At 43.1% G+C, this 16,578-nt stretch overlaps 1 protein-coding gene across 2 annotated transcripts; it reads right to left on the bottom strand.

The window, feature by feature from the left end:
- Positions 1-2,751: 2,751 nt before the first annotated feature.
- Positions 2,752-15,574, bottom strand: zc3h4 (zinc finger CCCH-type containing 4). Of its 2 annotated transcripts, none has more exons than XM_015399388.1 (14): positions 15,275-15,574; positions 11,283-11,595; positions 11,083-11,196; positions 10,789-10,987; positions 10,474-10,619; positions 8,601-8,697; positions 8,367-8,503; positions 8,173-8,280; positions 7,939-8,050; positions 7,733-7,842; positions 7,163-7,620; positions 5,618-5,883; positions 5,308-5,535; positions 2,752-5,210 (listed from the first exon to the last, which is right to left on the bottom strand). In XM_015399388.1, exons 1-14 carry the CDS (start codon positions 15,352-15,354, stop codon positions 3,559-3,561), a joined length of 4,020 nt encoding a protein of 1,339 aa, XP_015254874.1. In that variant the 5' UTR covers positions 15,355-15,574; the 3' UTR covers positions 2,752-3,558. The 2 variants fall into 2 exon arrangements, with proteins under 2 accessions (XP_015254874.1, XP_015254875.1); XM_015399389.1 differs by having other exon boundaries at positions 5,618-5,880.
- Positions 15,575-16,578: the final 1,004 nt, after the last annotated feature.

Genomic DNA, 16,578 nt, shown 5'->3' with positions numbered 1-16,578 from the left:
GTGTCCACCATATTGGATCAGTCCATTTGCTGCACATGTTCAGAAAGGTCCAAACAGACAGCAGCAAACTATTTGAAGACAAACGATGCGAAGAGCAGTGTTGAAAAACTTAGTACTTTTCTTGCTATATTCAGCGACTTTTCAGACCCCTCTAGAGCCTTTTTTTTTTATTCAGTCCAATTAATACATTGCTAGCGCCAAATCTAGCAACTTTTTCCTGCTACTGGAGACTTTGGCGACAAGCAGCGAACTCTACTCTCCAGAGCCAGTAGATTGGTAACCCCGCCTCCTGCTCTCCTCTATCTTGTCTGCTGTCATGATTCATGCAGCTATTATTTCAGAAAAATGTAAAATGGAGAACAGATAAGCAGATCATGGCTTGTCTACAGTGATAAGGACTCATATTGACTTTTGCCATTTCCTTTTTGGAAACAGGAAGGAGCAACCCACTAAGTGTGCTTAGTGCTTAAAACAGCATGAAAAGTCAGCAGAGTACAAAACATAAAGAGGAAAACAACAAGAAAAGAGGAACAAAACGTAGAAAAAATAATGTATGTCTATTAAAATTCCTATATCTGTATAATGGGTCTGTTTTATGTGTTATCTTCCCAGTTCAGAGGGCCCCCTGCCATTCTTTGCCTAGGGCTCCAAATTTTCTAAATCCGCCCCTGCTAGGCAGTTGCATAGGGCCCCAAGTTCCTGGGGCCCCCCATAAAACTCTGTTTACATGTATGGTTAATACAATTATTCATTATTTGTGCACATTATGTTTTTGATTAAAATTCTTTTGTTAAAATGCCATCAGAACTTTTATAATATTGTGTCTCAGCGCCCCTTCAGTGTACCCATCATTGGTTCAGTCCATTTGTTCAGAAAGGTCCAAGCAGACAGCAGCAAACCACTTGGAAACAAATGATGTGAAGAGCAGTGTTGCAAAATGAGCATTTATGTCACCATATAATTTCAAAAAAGTGCCTAGTGACAGATCTAGCGACTTTTTTCTGTTACTGGAGACTTTGGCGACGACATATAAAAGCAGCGAACTCTGCTCTCCAGAGCAAGTAGATTGGTAACCCCGCCTCCTGCTCTCCTCTATCTTGTCTGCTGCCATGATTCATGAAGCTATTATTTCATCCAAATGAAAAATGGAGAACAGATAAGCAGATCATGGCTTGTCTAAAGTGAAAAGAAGGACTGGATTATTTACTTTTGCCGTCACCTTTTTGGAAACACAGGAAGGAGCAATCAGCTAAGTGAGCTTAGTGCTCGGAAAAACATACTTCATTCCCTTTGAGACAGCATGAAAAGTCAGCTGAGTACAAAACATAAAGAGGAAAACAACAAGAAAAGGGACAAAACCTAGAACAAATAATGTATGTCTATTCTATTCAAATTTCTTAATCTGTACAATGGGTCTGTTTTATGTGTTGTCTTCTCATTTCAGACGGCCCCATGCCTGTCTTTGCCTAGGGCCCCAAATTTTCATAAATCCGCCCCTGGTCAAGATAGGCTGTGTGGGAACATTTTGTTGCATTTATTAAGCTGAAATCCCAACGATAAGCCCCAAAGAAACAAACAAGCAGGGAGAGACACAACACATCCTCAGACCGGAGTCTGAAGGTTCAGCAGAGGCATCAACATTGCTGTTCACACGCCACGCCCTCCCCTCAGGAACGCAGAGTGCCCTGCAGAAAGCTGCAGGGCACATCTCCAATCCCAGCTGAAGTCATCCTTTAAGAGGATCAGCTCTTCTATATATACACACACAGACAGGTAACCTCCCTCATGCACACCTAAAAGTAGATTAATAATTAAAAGAAAGTGGTTCTAGGAAACCAGAAACAGTAGGATAAAAATAACCATTTGTTGTCTTATATTCATCTTAATTAAATCCTTTAAAGATCTGTAATTCAATTTGGAGGCAGATTTTTCTAATATATGTAAGTGATAAACACCAGATGTGCTGAAGGTCAGAATGAGCTGGCTGGCTCCAGCCAACTGCTGGCCGGGCGTGTTTGTGTGCGTGATAGGAAGCCTTTGAGGTACGGGATGAATGGTGTCCCTTCCTGGAGCCAGCGTTGCAGGATGGGAGTGGAGCAGGAAGCTGGTCGTCAGAGGGATCACAGTGAACCTGGAAACGGGCTGCGTGCCGCTGAGGGGCTGATCCAGCGCTTAGCACCCAAACAGCTCAGTCACTTCACGCTTTGATAAAAAGATCTATTCAATACTTTACAATTCAATCTCAACTGCTGGGTGAAGAGAGAAAAAAATAAAAGTTTCACTTTACAATGACGTCAGAGAAAACAGTTTTATTGTGATTTTAGGCATTCATACAGAAACACGTCAGATGAATCAGCCGAGGTAATAAAAATACAGAAAATAGAGTTTTAACCTTCTGATCATGTACGGACTTTATTTAAATACTTACAACCTCACTTAAAGAGTACAGTTAGAAAAACTCTCCGGATGATGTTAAAGATTTGGCTCAAATTTACAAGGTGAGGAAAGTAAAAATGTAAAAATTTACAAAAGAAAAACAAGACAAACAATAAATTGCCCTTCCTGGTGAGCTTCCTCTACCTCAGCAGCTCTTCCCACCCTGTTAGAGAGCTCGAGTTTTTCAATCCTAATTTACATGGGGATTCAGTTCAGGAACAGGTGTGTTTAATTATGAGTGTATAAAACAAAGAAATAAATTAAAACCATTAATATTTCTACACAAACCATTGTTAGCAATGCTTAGAAGATCACTAACTGTGAAAATTGGTGAATTTTGAGCAAACAAAGGAAAAAGACCAGCCTTGTATGAGGAAGTGGAAGTGATGCTTTAGCAAAGTGTCCAGGTACATTTTCCTAATCCTGGAAAAAAAAGCCGATTTTAATCAGGAATTTTCTGTTTTTACAACCAGTGAGATTATCTACAAGGCAGATGGAGGCAAAGGTTTTAACAAATGTGTGAAAAAAAGAAGAGATAACAGCGGTGGCACAGAAAGAACTGAAAGTTAAGAGCTTAGATCGGACCTGGAAACGCGGAATTAGAATATAACAATTAACCTTCGGGCAACACAAGCTGACAGTGCCAAGAAGTATAAAAATAAATACTAGAAAATAAATCAAGCAGGTTATAGATTTATATTTAGATAGTTTTGTCTCTTTCTCCAGAAAACATAAAAAAAGTGAAAATAATTCACTAAATGCGACATTTTGGTGCTGAGAATCTGATTTGTTCCCACAGAGCTGCAGACATGAAGACTGACAGTGCAGCAGAAAAAAGAAAAAAAAATCCTGAACAAAAAGAAGCTTTAAAGCTAAAATATTTGCTCTATAGAAACGTTTTCTGCTGATATGAGACAAGAGAACACATCTTTTTATACATCAATAAGTTTAAAATAGAAATCTGATTTTTCCCATCAACACAGAGTCCACAGCCTTAGCCTCAGTGCGGCGTCCCGTTCACAGACGTTTGTGTCTTTCAGGCGGTTTGTCAACGACCTCTTCGGCGTCCAAATAAAGGTTCAAACTTGCGAGCCACCTGATTGGCCCTCTGTTTCTATGGTATCACTGACAGAAGGGCGAGGCTGTTGGATCGAAGCCTTTGAACACTTCCTTCAGCGAGCCGTTGTCCTGCTCGGCGGTTGTCTGTTCGGACTGCGCCGGGCTGCTTCCTCCAAACGGGCTGCTCGTCCCGCCTGGTTTGGCCGCCTGTTTCACCACCCCGAACAGGGAGGACACGGGTAGGTTGTGGACCCCTGCGGGCCCCTGTTCTCCAGGCCCTCCAGGGGCATTCTGAGCTCCAGTGGCAGCAGCAGGTGCCGTCTGGGCCGTGGAGTTAGGCGAGGGGGCCGGTTTGGGTCGGGGTCTGTTATAGCTGTTGTATCGATCAGTTCCTTGCTCTACAATTTTCTCTGGCTCCGGTTGGTCCAGAGCAGATTTCCTAACAAACAGCGGCTCCTTGGACTTGGGTTTACTCGCTGTGGCGTCACTGGGTTTGGATTCTGTGCTGGCTGAGTTGGGGGAGTTGCTGGAGCCACTGCTGGTACCAGGGCTACCTGGTTTGTTAGTCCTTGGGTCATACAGGCTGATGCTGCTCAGCACGCTGGCTCCCCCTGGTGCCCCTGTGCTCCCACTGCGGCCTGCCCCCCCTGATGAGAGCAGCCTGGGGTCGTAGGGGGCGATTGTTGGAGGGGGGGAACCTGAGGAAGCTGCTGGAGACGTAGCAGGAACTGGGACGGAGGGGACCGGTTCTGATGGTTGCTTCAGGGCTGACTTCTGTGGCTGCAGGCGGGGGTCGGACGGGGGTTTACGTAAGCGAGGGTCCACGGGTTTTTCTGCAGGTGAGGTAGTCGTGGGGGGCGGTTGACCGAGCAGCGATAAGACAGGAGGGGGAGTGGGTGCGTGAGGAGGGGAGGTGGTCTGGGACGGGATGGAGTTCACAGTCTTCAGGATTCGAGACAACAGCTCAAAGTCTGGAAGGGAGGAGGATGCAGGAGGGTCCAGGGAGGGAACGGGCTGAGCGTTGGGGGGCGGCGACGAGTGAAGCTGCTGTGGCTGCTGGGCTCTGGACAGGCGTGGACCCAAAGAGGGTACGGGAGGGATGCCTGGAGGGAGAGGCAGGGGGTCCTGCTTGGGAATGGGGAGAGGGAGGAGGTCCTCTGGTGACCAGGTGACGGTTTTAGAGAAGGCGGGCATGTGCAGAATGATGTCCTTCTTGATGTGACTGAACTGCTGCAGCTGAGAGCGAGGGTCTCTCAGAGCCATACCCATCAGCGGGTCCAAAGGAATCGGCACAGGCTTGTCCCGTAGAACCCGCTCCGTCTCCTCCTCCTCTGCGGCTGGAGCGGTGAGCGGGGGGGGCTTGTAGACCATGGCAGGTTCTGGTTTTGAAGCAGGGGGTGAATGTGAGGCCGAGGCAGCGAGCCTTGCTAGCCTAGGGTCCGTGGGCGGCCCCAGGGACGAAGGAGCCGAGGGCTGAGCGCTGTCTGTTGTGTGGGCCGACTCTGCAGCCCGGGCCAGGCGGGGGTCTCGCGCTAGGCGGGGGTCTGCCGGGCGAGCTGGAGGGTGGGAAGAAGAAGGCTTCGGCAGACGAGAGTCGCCGGGAACGCCGTCCGTTTTCAGCGGAGCCTGGGTCTGCTGCCGGAGTGTCTTCAGGATGGAGGTCACGCTGCTGCCACCATCCTCATCCTCACTGGAGTACCAGTTCCCTGAGTCACCTGGAGGAGGAAAAGAAACAGATCAGGTTATATGTGAATGATTAGGAATAAATTCTAAGTCAGATCTGAGCAGTGAGAGGGAATTTTCTTAACATACCTTCAACGGTTTTAGGATTTTCTGCCCCTCCCTCGGCCATCCTGCGTGCTCTCTCCTCTTCCTCCTGCTGTTTCTGCTGTATCCTCATGAACAGGACGCGCTGAGCAGGCGGCAGAAAGTCTGGAACAGAGATGCCCCCCTGACTGGCTGTGGACCCGTTAGCAGGACCTTCTCTGTTTCCAGTTCCTCCTCGGTCGTCCATGCCGGAAAAACTCTGAAACCTGTCATCTGAGGGGGATAAAAAAAAGGTTTCCGTTAGCGGATAATGTTAAATTATAACATCCGAGTTAAATCCGGGATCCATCCTGACCTTCTTGCGCTCCCTCCATCTTCATCCCGTCCTGCTGATTGTAGAACTCGTTGTAGAAGTTTCCTCCACCCTGTGGAGGTCCTGTCCCTCCGTGGGCGGGGCTGTCGTTAAATCCCCCCATCATGGGGGCTCCGGCGGGCCCCATGTTCTGTGATTCAGGGGACATCATGCCTGCAGGACCAGGGAAGCGGGGTGGGGGAGCCCCAGGTGGGCCCTGGGGTCCAGGAGGTGCGGTCTGAGCCTGACTGCTACTGGGAGCCTGGCTTCTGATACAAAGAGGGAGGGTGTGATTTAGCAAATAGAAAGCAGCTTTTCTGATATAAATAATCAAAAGCCACAATGTTTGTCAATAAAAAAGCCAAATAAGAACTAGTGATGTCATAATCTGACCGCAACTGTGGATAGTAGTAGTTCTAATAAAACCCATACTAAGCTTCAAATTAAGCCAACCCAACATCATTTTTGAAACATTTTTATCATCTCTATTTGTGTAAAAAGCTAAATTATCAACAACTGAGGAGCAATCATGCTGATATTAGCTTAGCACTTCAGCTAACTGAAAAAGCAGTGAGCAGGATTGGGCTGTTAAATGACCCGCATCAGAATCATGTTGACAAAAAATTTTTTAGATTGATTTTTGAGGCTTTAAAGGCAAAGGATGAACTATCAAAGACCATGTCTACCAAATTACTAAAGACTTTTTCTTTTTAAATTTGTGGAAAACAAGATATTCTTGGAAAAACTTCACAATTTTTTGTTTCATTTAATATGTTTTATCCCATTTAGATCAGAGCATGTGAGCGGAGCGGAAGAAATATGGTGGAGCGAAGAGCGGTTTTCAATTCAAACGCTGGAGCGAGGATTCGCTCTTCTCCAGTTCACTCCGATGGGCTCACAACGTCAATTAAAAATGTTGGATTATAAAATTTGTAAAATAACATTTATTTGATTTAAGGCAGATTTTTTTTTACATGTTTTTAAATTGAAAAACAGTTGCAGTTTTTAATCCTTAAAATTTTTACTAAAGTGATTGTTATGGTACATTTTTTTTAAATGGATCGCATACAACTTTTTTAATGTAGTTTTTTAAAATAAATGAATAATTAAATAGGAAACGCGGGTCAACATGAATGCAGCGAGGTGTTACTTTCACAGCTGGGAAACAGTGCGATAATTTAACAGCCAGTTAAAGAAGACTATACACATATAACGGTCACATCAGTAAATCAAACGCCGTGTGTCATAGTGCCCTGGCATAATTACATGAAGGAAAAATGTCTGAAAATAACTTCTCCTGAAAATCTAAGCGTGCATGAAGCGATTTCTCCAGAGCAGCAGGAAATTAAGGTGAGCGCGGAGCAGATTTTGAGCGGAGCGTCTTGGTGCAACTTCGAGCGGCGGAGCGAGTGAGCGAACATCCTCCTGATGGGGGAGCGGGAATTGCGCGGCGCTCCGTTCACATGCTCTGCATCAAATTATTAAAGTGTTTGCTCTTCATTAATAAACCTGCTGGAAATTCTTCCTGTGGCTTTTCTGATCTCCTACCTGACGGCCAGTTTCTGAGCCAGTTGTCCTGTTGGCTGAACTTTAATCTCAAACAACGAAGGAATCTTCTTCCCGGCTGAGGCCGCTGCTCCACCACCAGGCGGGGGAACCATGTGTGGAGGAGGGCAGTTGGGATTTGTGGGTGGTCCACCTTGGAAGGGGCTTTCATCCGGGCCGTGGACTGGACCGATGGGGGGGTTCGGTCCAGGGACGGGAGGTGGAATCGGTGGACCTTTGTGAGGAACCTGACTGGGTCCATGAGGACCCCCAAAGTCTCCACCTACAGGCCCACCAAAGTCCACAGCGCCCATGTTGGTGTCCATGGATACAGGGCGAGGGGGAGTGGGGAGGAGGCCGACTCCAGGAGGCGGTTTAGGAAGGGGGTTGATCCCCTGCTTCTTCAGCTCCTCCACCTCCTTTTCATCCTCGGCTCCGGCCTCAGCATCCTCTGCTAGCATCTGAAACACGGATCCAAAAACATCCACAGCTCAGTCACTCCCATGTTTTCCAAACTAAAAGTTAATTCAATAAAGAAATAACAGAATATGTAACCGCATCGGAGGCTCCCACCTTGTTGAGCAGCTCCTGAGTGTCGTCATTGAGGGCTTCATGGGAGAACATGCACTCGTCTCCATTAACACAGTTTCCTGTGGTGTGGAACAGCTTGCATGGGAATTCCCGTGAAGAGGGAGTCAAGGAGAAACAAAGGCGTCCAGTAAAAAGCACAAACGACTCAACAGAAGCAAAAGCATTTCAAAGATCTCAGTGAAGGATATCATGCATGTAGGGACAGTGGTCGCCGCGGGCGCAGAAACCAGTGATGTAGAATTTACACAGCTCCTTCTTCTTGGGCAGCTCGATGTCATGGCTGAAGTTGCAGTGGTCCCCCTGGTGGTTAGAAACGGTCAACGTAGTTATTTATTTATTTTTTTTTTTTAAAGAGAAGCGCTTCAGAAACCTCACAGCTCCGGTGAGAGTAAACACAGTGAATGGACGGCGTGGGGTCTTACCCAGGTGCATCTCCCCTCGATGTAATACTTGCAGAGGGCTTTTCCTTTCTTATCCTGGTGCTTTTCATGATGATGTCGCCTCCCTGCTCCTGGACCATCACCTCCATCCTGGTTTGCATAAAATAATAAGAAACTTATAAGTGGAAACTGACTTTAAAGCGTGCGCATGTTAGAGATCCGGTAAGGAAAGGTACCCCGTTATCCATGTCCCCATTGTTGTCGTCGTCGTTCCCCATGTCGCCTCTTCCTCTCCCTCTGCTTCGGCCTTTCAGTCCTCGGATCATGCCTCGCCCTCCTTTACCTCTGCCTCGTCCACGGCCTCCTTTAACACCTGGATGAGAGAAACACAAAAGGAAGGAACCTTGGATCAAAACACACTTTATCACCTGTTAGTCTGTTATATAAGGCAGCAAAATGAAGCCACAAACCTCTGCCTCTGTCTTTAGACCTTTTGTACTGACTGAGTTCTTTAGAGTAGTCATCATAGTCATCCTCTCCCATGTTGTCATAGTCTTCCTCTCCATACTGCAAAGTTAAAGAAAGAGGCTCATGAGAAATTCAGCAGATCCAGTCCATATTTTAAAGTATCCTTACTCATGAAACTTCAAGTTTTACAACTTCAGGTTTTTTAATGGGAATTTCATGTGAAAGACCAACACAAATTATTAAGTGAAGTTTGATAAAATAATCCTGAATGTGAACCGTTAATTCCATCCGATCCCCTTTACTCTGCTACACCTACTGTGAGATAAGTTCAACCCTTCAAATAATGAGCAGAAACCCAGTGTGAGTAATTAAATCAGAGTATAAACCCAGCTGTTCCGTTTCTGGCCTCAGAGGTTTGTTGGAGAACGTCCACATAAAGCATTGTGAATAAAAAGGAGCACAGCTGATAGGTCAGGCAGAACGTTCCAGAGGCAGAGCTCTGTTCAACCGTCTATCTAAACATGGGGAGATAAAGAAGCAGCTGCTAAACCACAAAAATACGGGCGGGGAAGTCCAACCAAACTAGCAAGCCAACCCACACACACCCATTCCTCTAGAACAGAGGTCACGGATTAGCGGACCGCGGTCTGGATCCGGTCCTACCTGCTGGCTAATCCAGACCCAACCTGATTTAAAACATTTAGAAATTACTGCCTGTTGTCGTATGACAGCGTTAAATTCAGTTGCGCCACTTCTCCAGTTTGTACGGTAAAGCCCTCCAAAGCACCTGAGACCAGGCTACACATGATACAAATCAGCCAATGAGCTGCTGTCAGTCTGAGCTGCTGCTGCTACTTTAAGACACAGCAGGCAAACCTGTGGCAAGCCGGGTGATGGGAAAGAAGGAGAAGATGATGAGAAAAAGAGAGCAGAGAAAGTGTGGACTGCTGGAAGAACCGCGGTAAACTGGTGAAAGAAAAGTGAAATGACGTGCTCAAAGATGACCCTGCACATTTAGAGTATGTTTGGCTCAACCTGCTGCTGTGAAGCAGGAATCTCCACCATGAACAGGATCAAAAATAAATATGGATCCAGGCTCATAATGAGCTCGATATGTGCTTTAGAATGGCTTTGTCTCGATTCAAACCTAGGTTTAAAGCCTCGCAGGTAAGCTTAAAGCCTACTGCTCTCATTAAGCCAGAAATAAAAGAAAAGAAATAACAAACGGTCAGTTCAGGTGTTTCATAAAATATGTGAATCAGGAAATTGTCTATATACCAAACTGAACGATTGTTGTTCTCTACTTCAAAAAACACTTTAGATTTTAAAATGGAAAATTTTCTTTTTTTTTTATTTAAAAAGTCCTCAAAAAGTCCTTAAAAAAACTATTTTTATTTCAGTGTTAAATTCTGTTGAAAGTAACAGATTTCTAATTGGTGACCCCTGCTCTAGAAGGTGCGAAATCCACAGATCAGACTAAATCAGGTTAAAAACAAGCATTAGTCTTCTGAGCAACAGATCTGGCAAAAGAAAACTACTGTTGGACTGAGCTGTCCAGTTTGCTAGAAGCTGGGAGGAGGCACAAATAGCGTGCAGAAGGAGCTTTGTCCAGTAAAGATGGAAAATCCTCCACACCAACCTGAAAACATGGTGGGGGAAGCATCATGCTATGGGGATGTGTGTGGGAAGGATGCATAGAGCAAAACTGGACTGGAATTTCACATTTTATTCTACCTTGCGTTAATCTAATCACATGAGATGCTTATAAAACACCCTTTTTTACAAAAGTTTGGTTCAGATTTGATAAAGTGACAAAGTTTAGGGAGGAAGACTTTTACTTCTGCATGAAGCAAACATGATAGTTTCAAACCTCACCTCCATATCGTCTCCGTAGCCGTCCCCATCGTCGTCTCCCCCCATCCTTCCTCCTCGCCCCCCTCGCCCCCTGCTTCCTCCTCTCCCTCTTCTCCCTCCCCTCATTCCTCCACGGCCTCTTAGGCTCTTCATGCGACCTCTGCCCCCTGCAGGTGAAAAAGAGAAGCCAGACAGCAACTAGTAAAAACCAGGATGTCTACTTTTAAAACTAAAACTGAACTTCTCTGATCATTTCTTCATAAAAAAGAAAATAGTTGTATGGACAGTCATCTGCATCTTGATCTAAAGAAAGAGCCAGAGCTCTTCAGTTCTCACCTCTCCCACCTCGGCCGCCCTCCTTGGCCTTTCTGTACTGGTTGAGCTCCTTTGCGAAGTCGTCATACTCTTCCTCTCCCATGTCTTCCTCCTCCTCTCCCTCATACATGTCATCTTCATAGTCGTCATAGCCCCCATAACCCTGTTTGTCCATCTTCATGTAGCTGCCTTTCTTTGGCCCACCGTAGCCACCATGAGACTGTGAACACAAAGGATCCAAAGAAATTAGTAAAGTAATGACATTTTCTCCCCTTAGTGACGCTACAGACATCATTAAAGTGTATAAATACTAACAGAGGATGTGTATTGTGGACTGTAATCTCTTTCTCTGTATTTTCTCTTCTCGCTTGGACTGTAGTCGGAGTCCTCACTGAAGTCAGAGTGGTCGTCGTCAGAAGATGCGTGACGCTGGGAGGAAAAATAAACAGTGATTAGAGAAACATCAAGGACGTTTCCAACAAAACGGAACATTTAGCTCAGGGTCTGAATCTCACTTTATGCTTTGATTTGCGCTTCTTTTTCGCCCTCCTCTTCTCTCTTTCCCGCTCCTTCTCTTTCTTCCGCTTCCTCTTGTGCCGGTGTGCTCTTTCATCGTCCGAAGCGCTGCTCGGGTGGCGGTCCCGGCTTCGTCGAGTCCTCTCTGCTGCCGCCGCTTCTCCTCCTTCATCACCTCCTCCACCTCCTCCTGCATCCTCGCCCTTATCTACACCTTGTCCAGCTGCAGCAGACACCTGGCCTGTTTCCTCCTCCACCATCTCCTCTGCATCATCTTCCAACTCGCCCTCCTCCAGTTCTCCATCTTCAGGCCTGCGCATGAGAAGCAATCAGACATTTAGTCCTCTGGTTTGTCTCAGTTTAAGGTCTAAAAAACAAATCATGAGCCCGAAAACAAGAAACAACTGAACACAGAAATGTGTATCATCAAGTATGAACCCGAGATGTTCAGTTTAGGCACCTATAAGAAACGGCACTGCTGTGAATAAGGTATTATTGAAAGACTCTGGTCATTTTGGTTATGTAAAGTGCTTTATAAATACAGCTGGATAATATTTGAAGATTTTGACTAATAGCTGGACAACATTGACTTTAATCAGATGTGATTCAGGAAAAAAAGAAAATGGAAACAGCATTAACTCTAATCTAGTCTTTTGGAATCTGCTTAAGCTAACTACATAGTTATTTCACAATTTTGGTCAGGTTTATACCAAGTTTGTTTTGTTAAAAAAATGAGCCGTCTGCTACAGCAGGATTTGTTTCGGTTCTGTTAATTTCTGCGAGGAAATGCAGGCTTTTAACTCCAAAACAATACCAAGAGGATGAGGAAAATGTTTGGTTAATCACATTATAGGTCATATCATCCAAAAAGAGCAGCTGGCTTAAATAATTAAATAATAATGAAATAATAGTTGTTATCCTGTATCGACATTTTTTTATTTTATTATCAGGAGAAAGAAGCTCATTATGTATTAATTACAAAGGAGAAAAAAGTGTGTTTTTAGAGAGCAAATGGAGAGCAACTAAATGAGGATACGAACTAAGGGGTGAAAAAAGTTGAAGCCCATCTGGAAATCTGAACAAAGAGCATCAGCATTGGCCTTGAAACTCTCCTAAATCCCAGCCAAGACCCAAACCAACCTGTTTTTGTATTATATTGGCATTTGGGCTCCAACAGCAGCTATAAACATGATCAGCAACAGCTGCTTTAAAAACATTTACAAATAGGCTACCCTTTTTTTTCTCTCTTGCAAGTTTTCACATATTTGTACAATCAAACTGACTTTAAGTTTTCCTGGTCCATATTTAAATGTTTTTTTATTGATTTTTTTTTTTAGGGGGAAGGGAGGGTCTGGATTATTAAGTTTATAGACTAACCATAAATCTCCTTTTGTTTTTATTCACATCAAAGACAAATCTCTATAACAAAGACGCGATTGAGTATAAACACTTTGTTAATTAATACCTTTCTAATTAACGTGCGATACAGACCAACACCACCGGCAGATTAAACATCCCTGTCTGATCACAACAAACTGAGAAATCTATAGGTTCCTACGCTTGATCTACTTTGGGGCAAAACGTCACCCGCAGCTTGTGAGATCTCTGCAAAACGCACCACATCCTTCATATTCAGAGCACTCCTCTGCAGACGCATCACAGAACGCAGCTTGTTAGCAACTTTTACTCCCCTGGTGTAGATGAAAAAAAATAAACCAAATACATTCGAACAGAAAGTGCCACCTTATGACTGCAATGAGGTTTGTATAAATTGTGGGTGTTAATAATCAGAATCTGTACAACTAGATCAAATAATAATAATAAAAAAGGTAAACAAATCCATGTTGTTTTGGCAGGGCTTCCTAATTATAACTACTAGTTAACTATTACCCCTCAGATCAGGAATAACATCTCTGAAACAGATTGCTCCAGCAGTGGGCTCTCTAACAGCACAGGGATTTAGCTGTATTATATGAGTGGGTGTGGAGTGGAGCTGGGACCAACTATGGACACACAGCAGTGGTATCACTGACCAGAGATGTTATGCACACATCACCTGGCGCCAATCCAGTTAAAGGAAAACCTCGAATGTAAACAATGTCCATCCAGTCATCTCAAACCTCAGCTTGGAAACCTAACAAGTCATTGATGGATGCTGCAAAAAAGTAAAAATGGCTCATCTTAACCAACCCAGGCTTTTATAAACAAGAGCTGCAGAGAGGAAAAAGCTGATATTTACTTAATGAGTTATTTATTTGTCCCTATCTAAAAGAAGCAAATAAGTTAAGGAAGTTTTTCCACCAGGTTTCACTAAACAGTGCAATAAGCGTTCTCCGCCTCACTCATTTTTTGCTTTTCTTGTTTCAAATCCTGATTACTGTTAGAATCTATTAAGTGCAGTGAAGTACCAAAAGCAGGTAAGAGTGCATACCTGAAGTAATCATCCAAGCAAACGGTCTTAATTAAAATGGGGATATACTTACTGCGACAGGTTTTTCTTCACAAAAACAACAGAGAAAAAGTTCTCCCTTCATTTTCTAAGGACTCTGCTCTGTTAAGGGGGTGGGAAAGCTTTGTTAAGTTTGCACTTTTGGAAATGGGAACGATAGTGTTTGACTTCAAACACTTGGGATGCTTTGCAGACATTTTTTTGAGGGGAAACTTATGGGGATGATTTGGCACGATACATTTGGGGCACGACTGTGGATAAAAGGGACAAGTTAGGCAAAAACACATTGCTGAAGTTGGCCTCTGATTAGGGTATTGATTTAACAAAGCCAACCCTCTGCTGTTAGTAGAACTTAACAACTTTTGATCATTTTAAGGTCACAATTTTAATGATTTAGAAAACTTTTCATTCTACACCGATAAATAAATAACTTAAATCCACAGTTTGACGAAAAAAGTGGGCATTTGTCTTTGTTTTTTTCCCCAGCATTTGATCACCTCAATCAAGTTTTGGAGTATAGGTTTTTTCATGAAAGATTATATTAGAGTAGATTTATCCCGTGTTAATATTTCACAGTTTTAATTAGATCAGATCAGTCCCCTAAGACAACCAAAGAGCCCTTTGTACAAGGTCTAACTCAGAAGCTAACTTCGGAATCTTCACAAATGCCCAGAATGAATCTATTCATATCCAATGAAAGGGTGTAAAATATTTATGTCTAACAATATATCTACATTTAAGGTTTAATAGCACGAACAATTTGATGGTTTAAATGGCCTAAATATCTTTCCTAACATTCCTAAGCAGGGATACAATAGCTGGAAAAGTGCGTAGTTTTTTTTATAGCGGCAGTTGATTCTAAACCGCCGGAAAGTGTCATTTAATCCGATCTAATGTGTTATTTTAGGGCTCCCGTTGATCGAAAAAGGTCGAAATTGTGAGGAAGTTTTTTTTAACGAAACGAGTAAATAACGCGGCGGAATTAAATGTGGACGATTTGCTAATTCTATTAGGATTAGCGGCTAATTTAGCATTTAGCAAGTATATGCTAAGCTAATGTTAGCTTAAAAACAACTTGCCAATTAGCGAACCCAACGGTCGGATTTGGATTTATTTTTGTCTGCGACGTCGAGTTTAACTCCGCAATAATAAGAAAAAAAAATCCGACTTTATATTTTTAATCTTTTAAGCGAGATTATTATCCGAACTTGGCGATTAAGACTGTATCATGGGACGAAATGAAAACTAATTTATCAGGTTTCGCGACCTTGTCTTTTTCCCATTTGACAAGTTCGCTTAAATCGGCTGATTATAACACTGTAATAAAATAAAGGGAATAACGTTGGTCCAGTTTTTAGGCCTCCCAGAAAGCGACGTCGTGTCAACATGGCCGCTCGCTTTACCTCTGTACTCGTTTTCCAGAAAAGACGAGTTTAATCCCTTTGACAGAAAAAAACCACCAAAAAGAACCCCTGGGCTTTTGTGTAAAAGCACAGGACAAATAAATGAATTCATTTAAATATGACTGTAGAATTACTCGACCTTTCGTCAGTCAGAAGACTGTTGTGTTCGTGGTTGGTAGTTGGGGAGTTTGGATGGACAGTCATGCTTTCCACAGCCATTTCCTCTAGCTACATTGAGGAGCAAAAAAATTACAACTCGACGCTGAACTACTGGCTTATGCGTCACTTCACAAGGATCTACTTGTTTTTGTTTTAGGAAGAGATTCAGTTCATAGTAGGCAATTCTCCACTACAGTTGTAAGAGAAATATGCTGAAATTGAATCCTGACGTTCTCCGTCCTACTGTAGCGATGTGAAATGACGACTGATACACTTAAAATGGCCGACCGTCTTCTCCAAAGAGAAAGGGGTGGGGTTTCCGAGAACAACGTAGGCAGTTTCACGGATGTTACGGAAAAACGTGTAAAGCAAACCCCGAGTTTGACTCGCAGGCACTCATTGTTTCGTTTGTTTCTTTGTTTTTTTAAGATATGTGATTAATTTAAAGATAAAATTTGATTTTTTTTTAAACAAACACAAAGTTTGAACCGAATACGTTTTTTTTTTCTTTTGCTTGCATAAGTCTGCGACTTTTTTTTTAAATCAACCCACACATGAAAGCCTCAGAATCAAAATAGAGAAAATTCTTGCAAAGACAACTACATGAAAAATATTTTCTTTCTTTGTTATTTTTCATTTCAAATCGTGATATACAAAAAATATAAATGATGTGCTCTTACTTTGAATTTTGTTTATTTTTTTCTCTTTTATGAGAACAGTATTTAGGAGAAGGAAAGGAAATAAACTAGTTTAATATGAGATGTTTAAATGGCTTATTTTCAAATACATCACGGTTCTTATGTGTATTTAGCTACAGCTCGGTGCTTCTGCAGTGAAACAGAGCAAATTGTTTCAAATAAAAACAGCTTTTCTTATTTTGGTTAGATTTGTATTATGTTCAAGTTTTTCAATTTATACTCTGTGTGATGTATGTTTTTATCAATAAACAACTTTTGTTATTTAATGAATGATTGACAAGGCCATTAGAAAACAACAGAGTTCAGTTTAGGATTATGGATGCACAATATTAGCCTTAAAACTCAGTATCTGACAGCAGCCATCCCAACAATATGACTTGATATAAAACACGCCGTTTATTGTCACAAGGAAAGGAGAAAGTCGCATGCACCAAATTTATGCCTGAGTCTGCCACTGGAGAGCAGCTGAAGCAAAAATGTTTATTTGATGTTTAGTTTCAGAAAAAGGATACCCTATCTGCTATTTTCGATGACTAGATGCATGTGGCTGAAAGTTGAGTTGCCAGTTGAGTATTAAAATATAGGC

The sequence above is a fragment of the Cyprinodon variegatus genome, unplaced genomic scaffold (assembly GCF_000732505.1).
Source record: "Cyprinodon variegatus isolate N-32 unplaced genomic scaffold, C_variegatus-1.0 Scaffold1006, whole genome shotgun sequence".
In the NCBI taxonomy this organism is placed as follows: domain Eukaryota; kingdom Metazoa; phylum Chordata; class Actinopteri; order Cyprinodontiformes; family Cyprinodontidae; genus Cyprinodon; species Cyprinodon variegatus.
The sequence above is the reverse complement of the archived record's forward strand: the minus strand, read 5'-3'. Positions and strand labels throughout refer to the sequence as shown.

Coding starts and splice junctions, on each gene's coding strand:
- zc3h4 (XM_015399388.1), bottom strand. CDS start 15,354: ATGGCTGTGGAAAGCATGACTGTCCATCCAAACTCCCCAACTACCAAC. Junction 8,281..8,366: donor ATGGGGACATGGATAACGGG/GTACCTTTCCTT, acceptor TATGCAAACCAG/GATGGAGGTGATGGTCCAGG. Junction 7,843..7,938: donor CCACTGTCCCTACATGCATG/ATATCCTTCACT, acceptor CTCCCTCTTCAC/GGGAATTCCCATGCAAGCTG.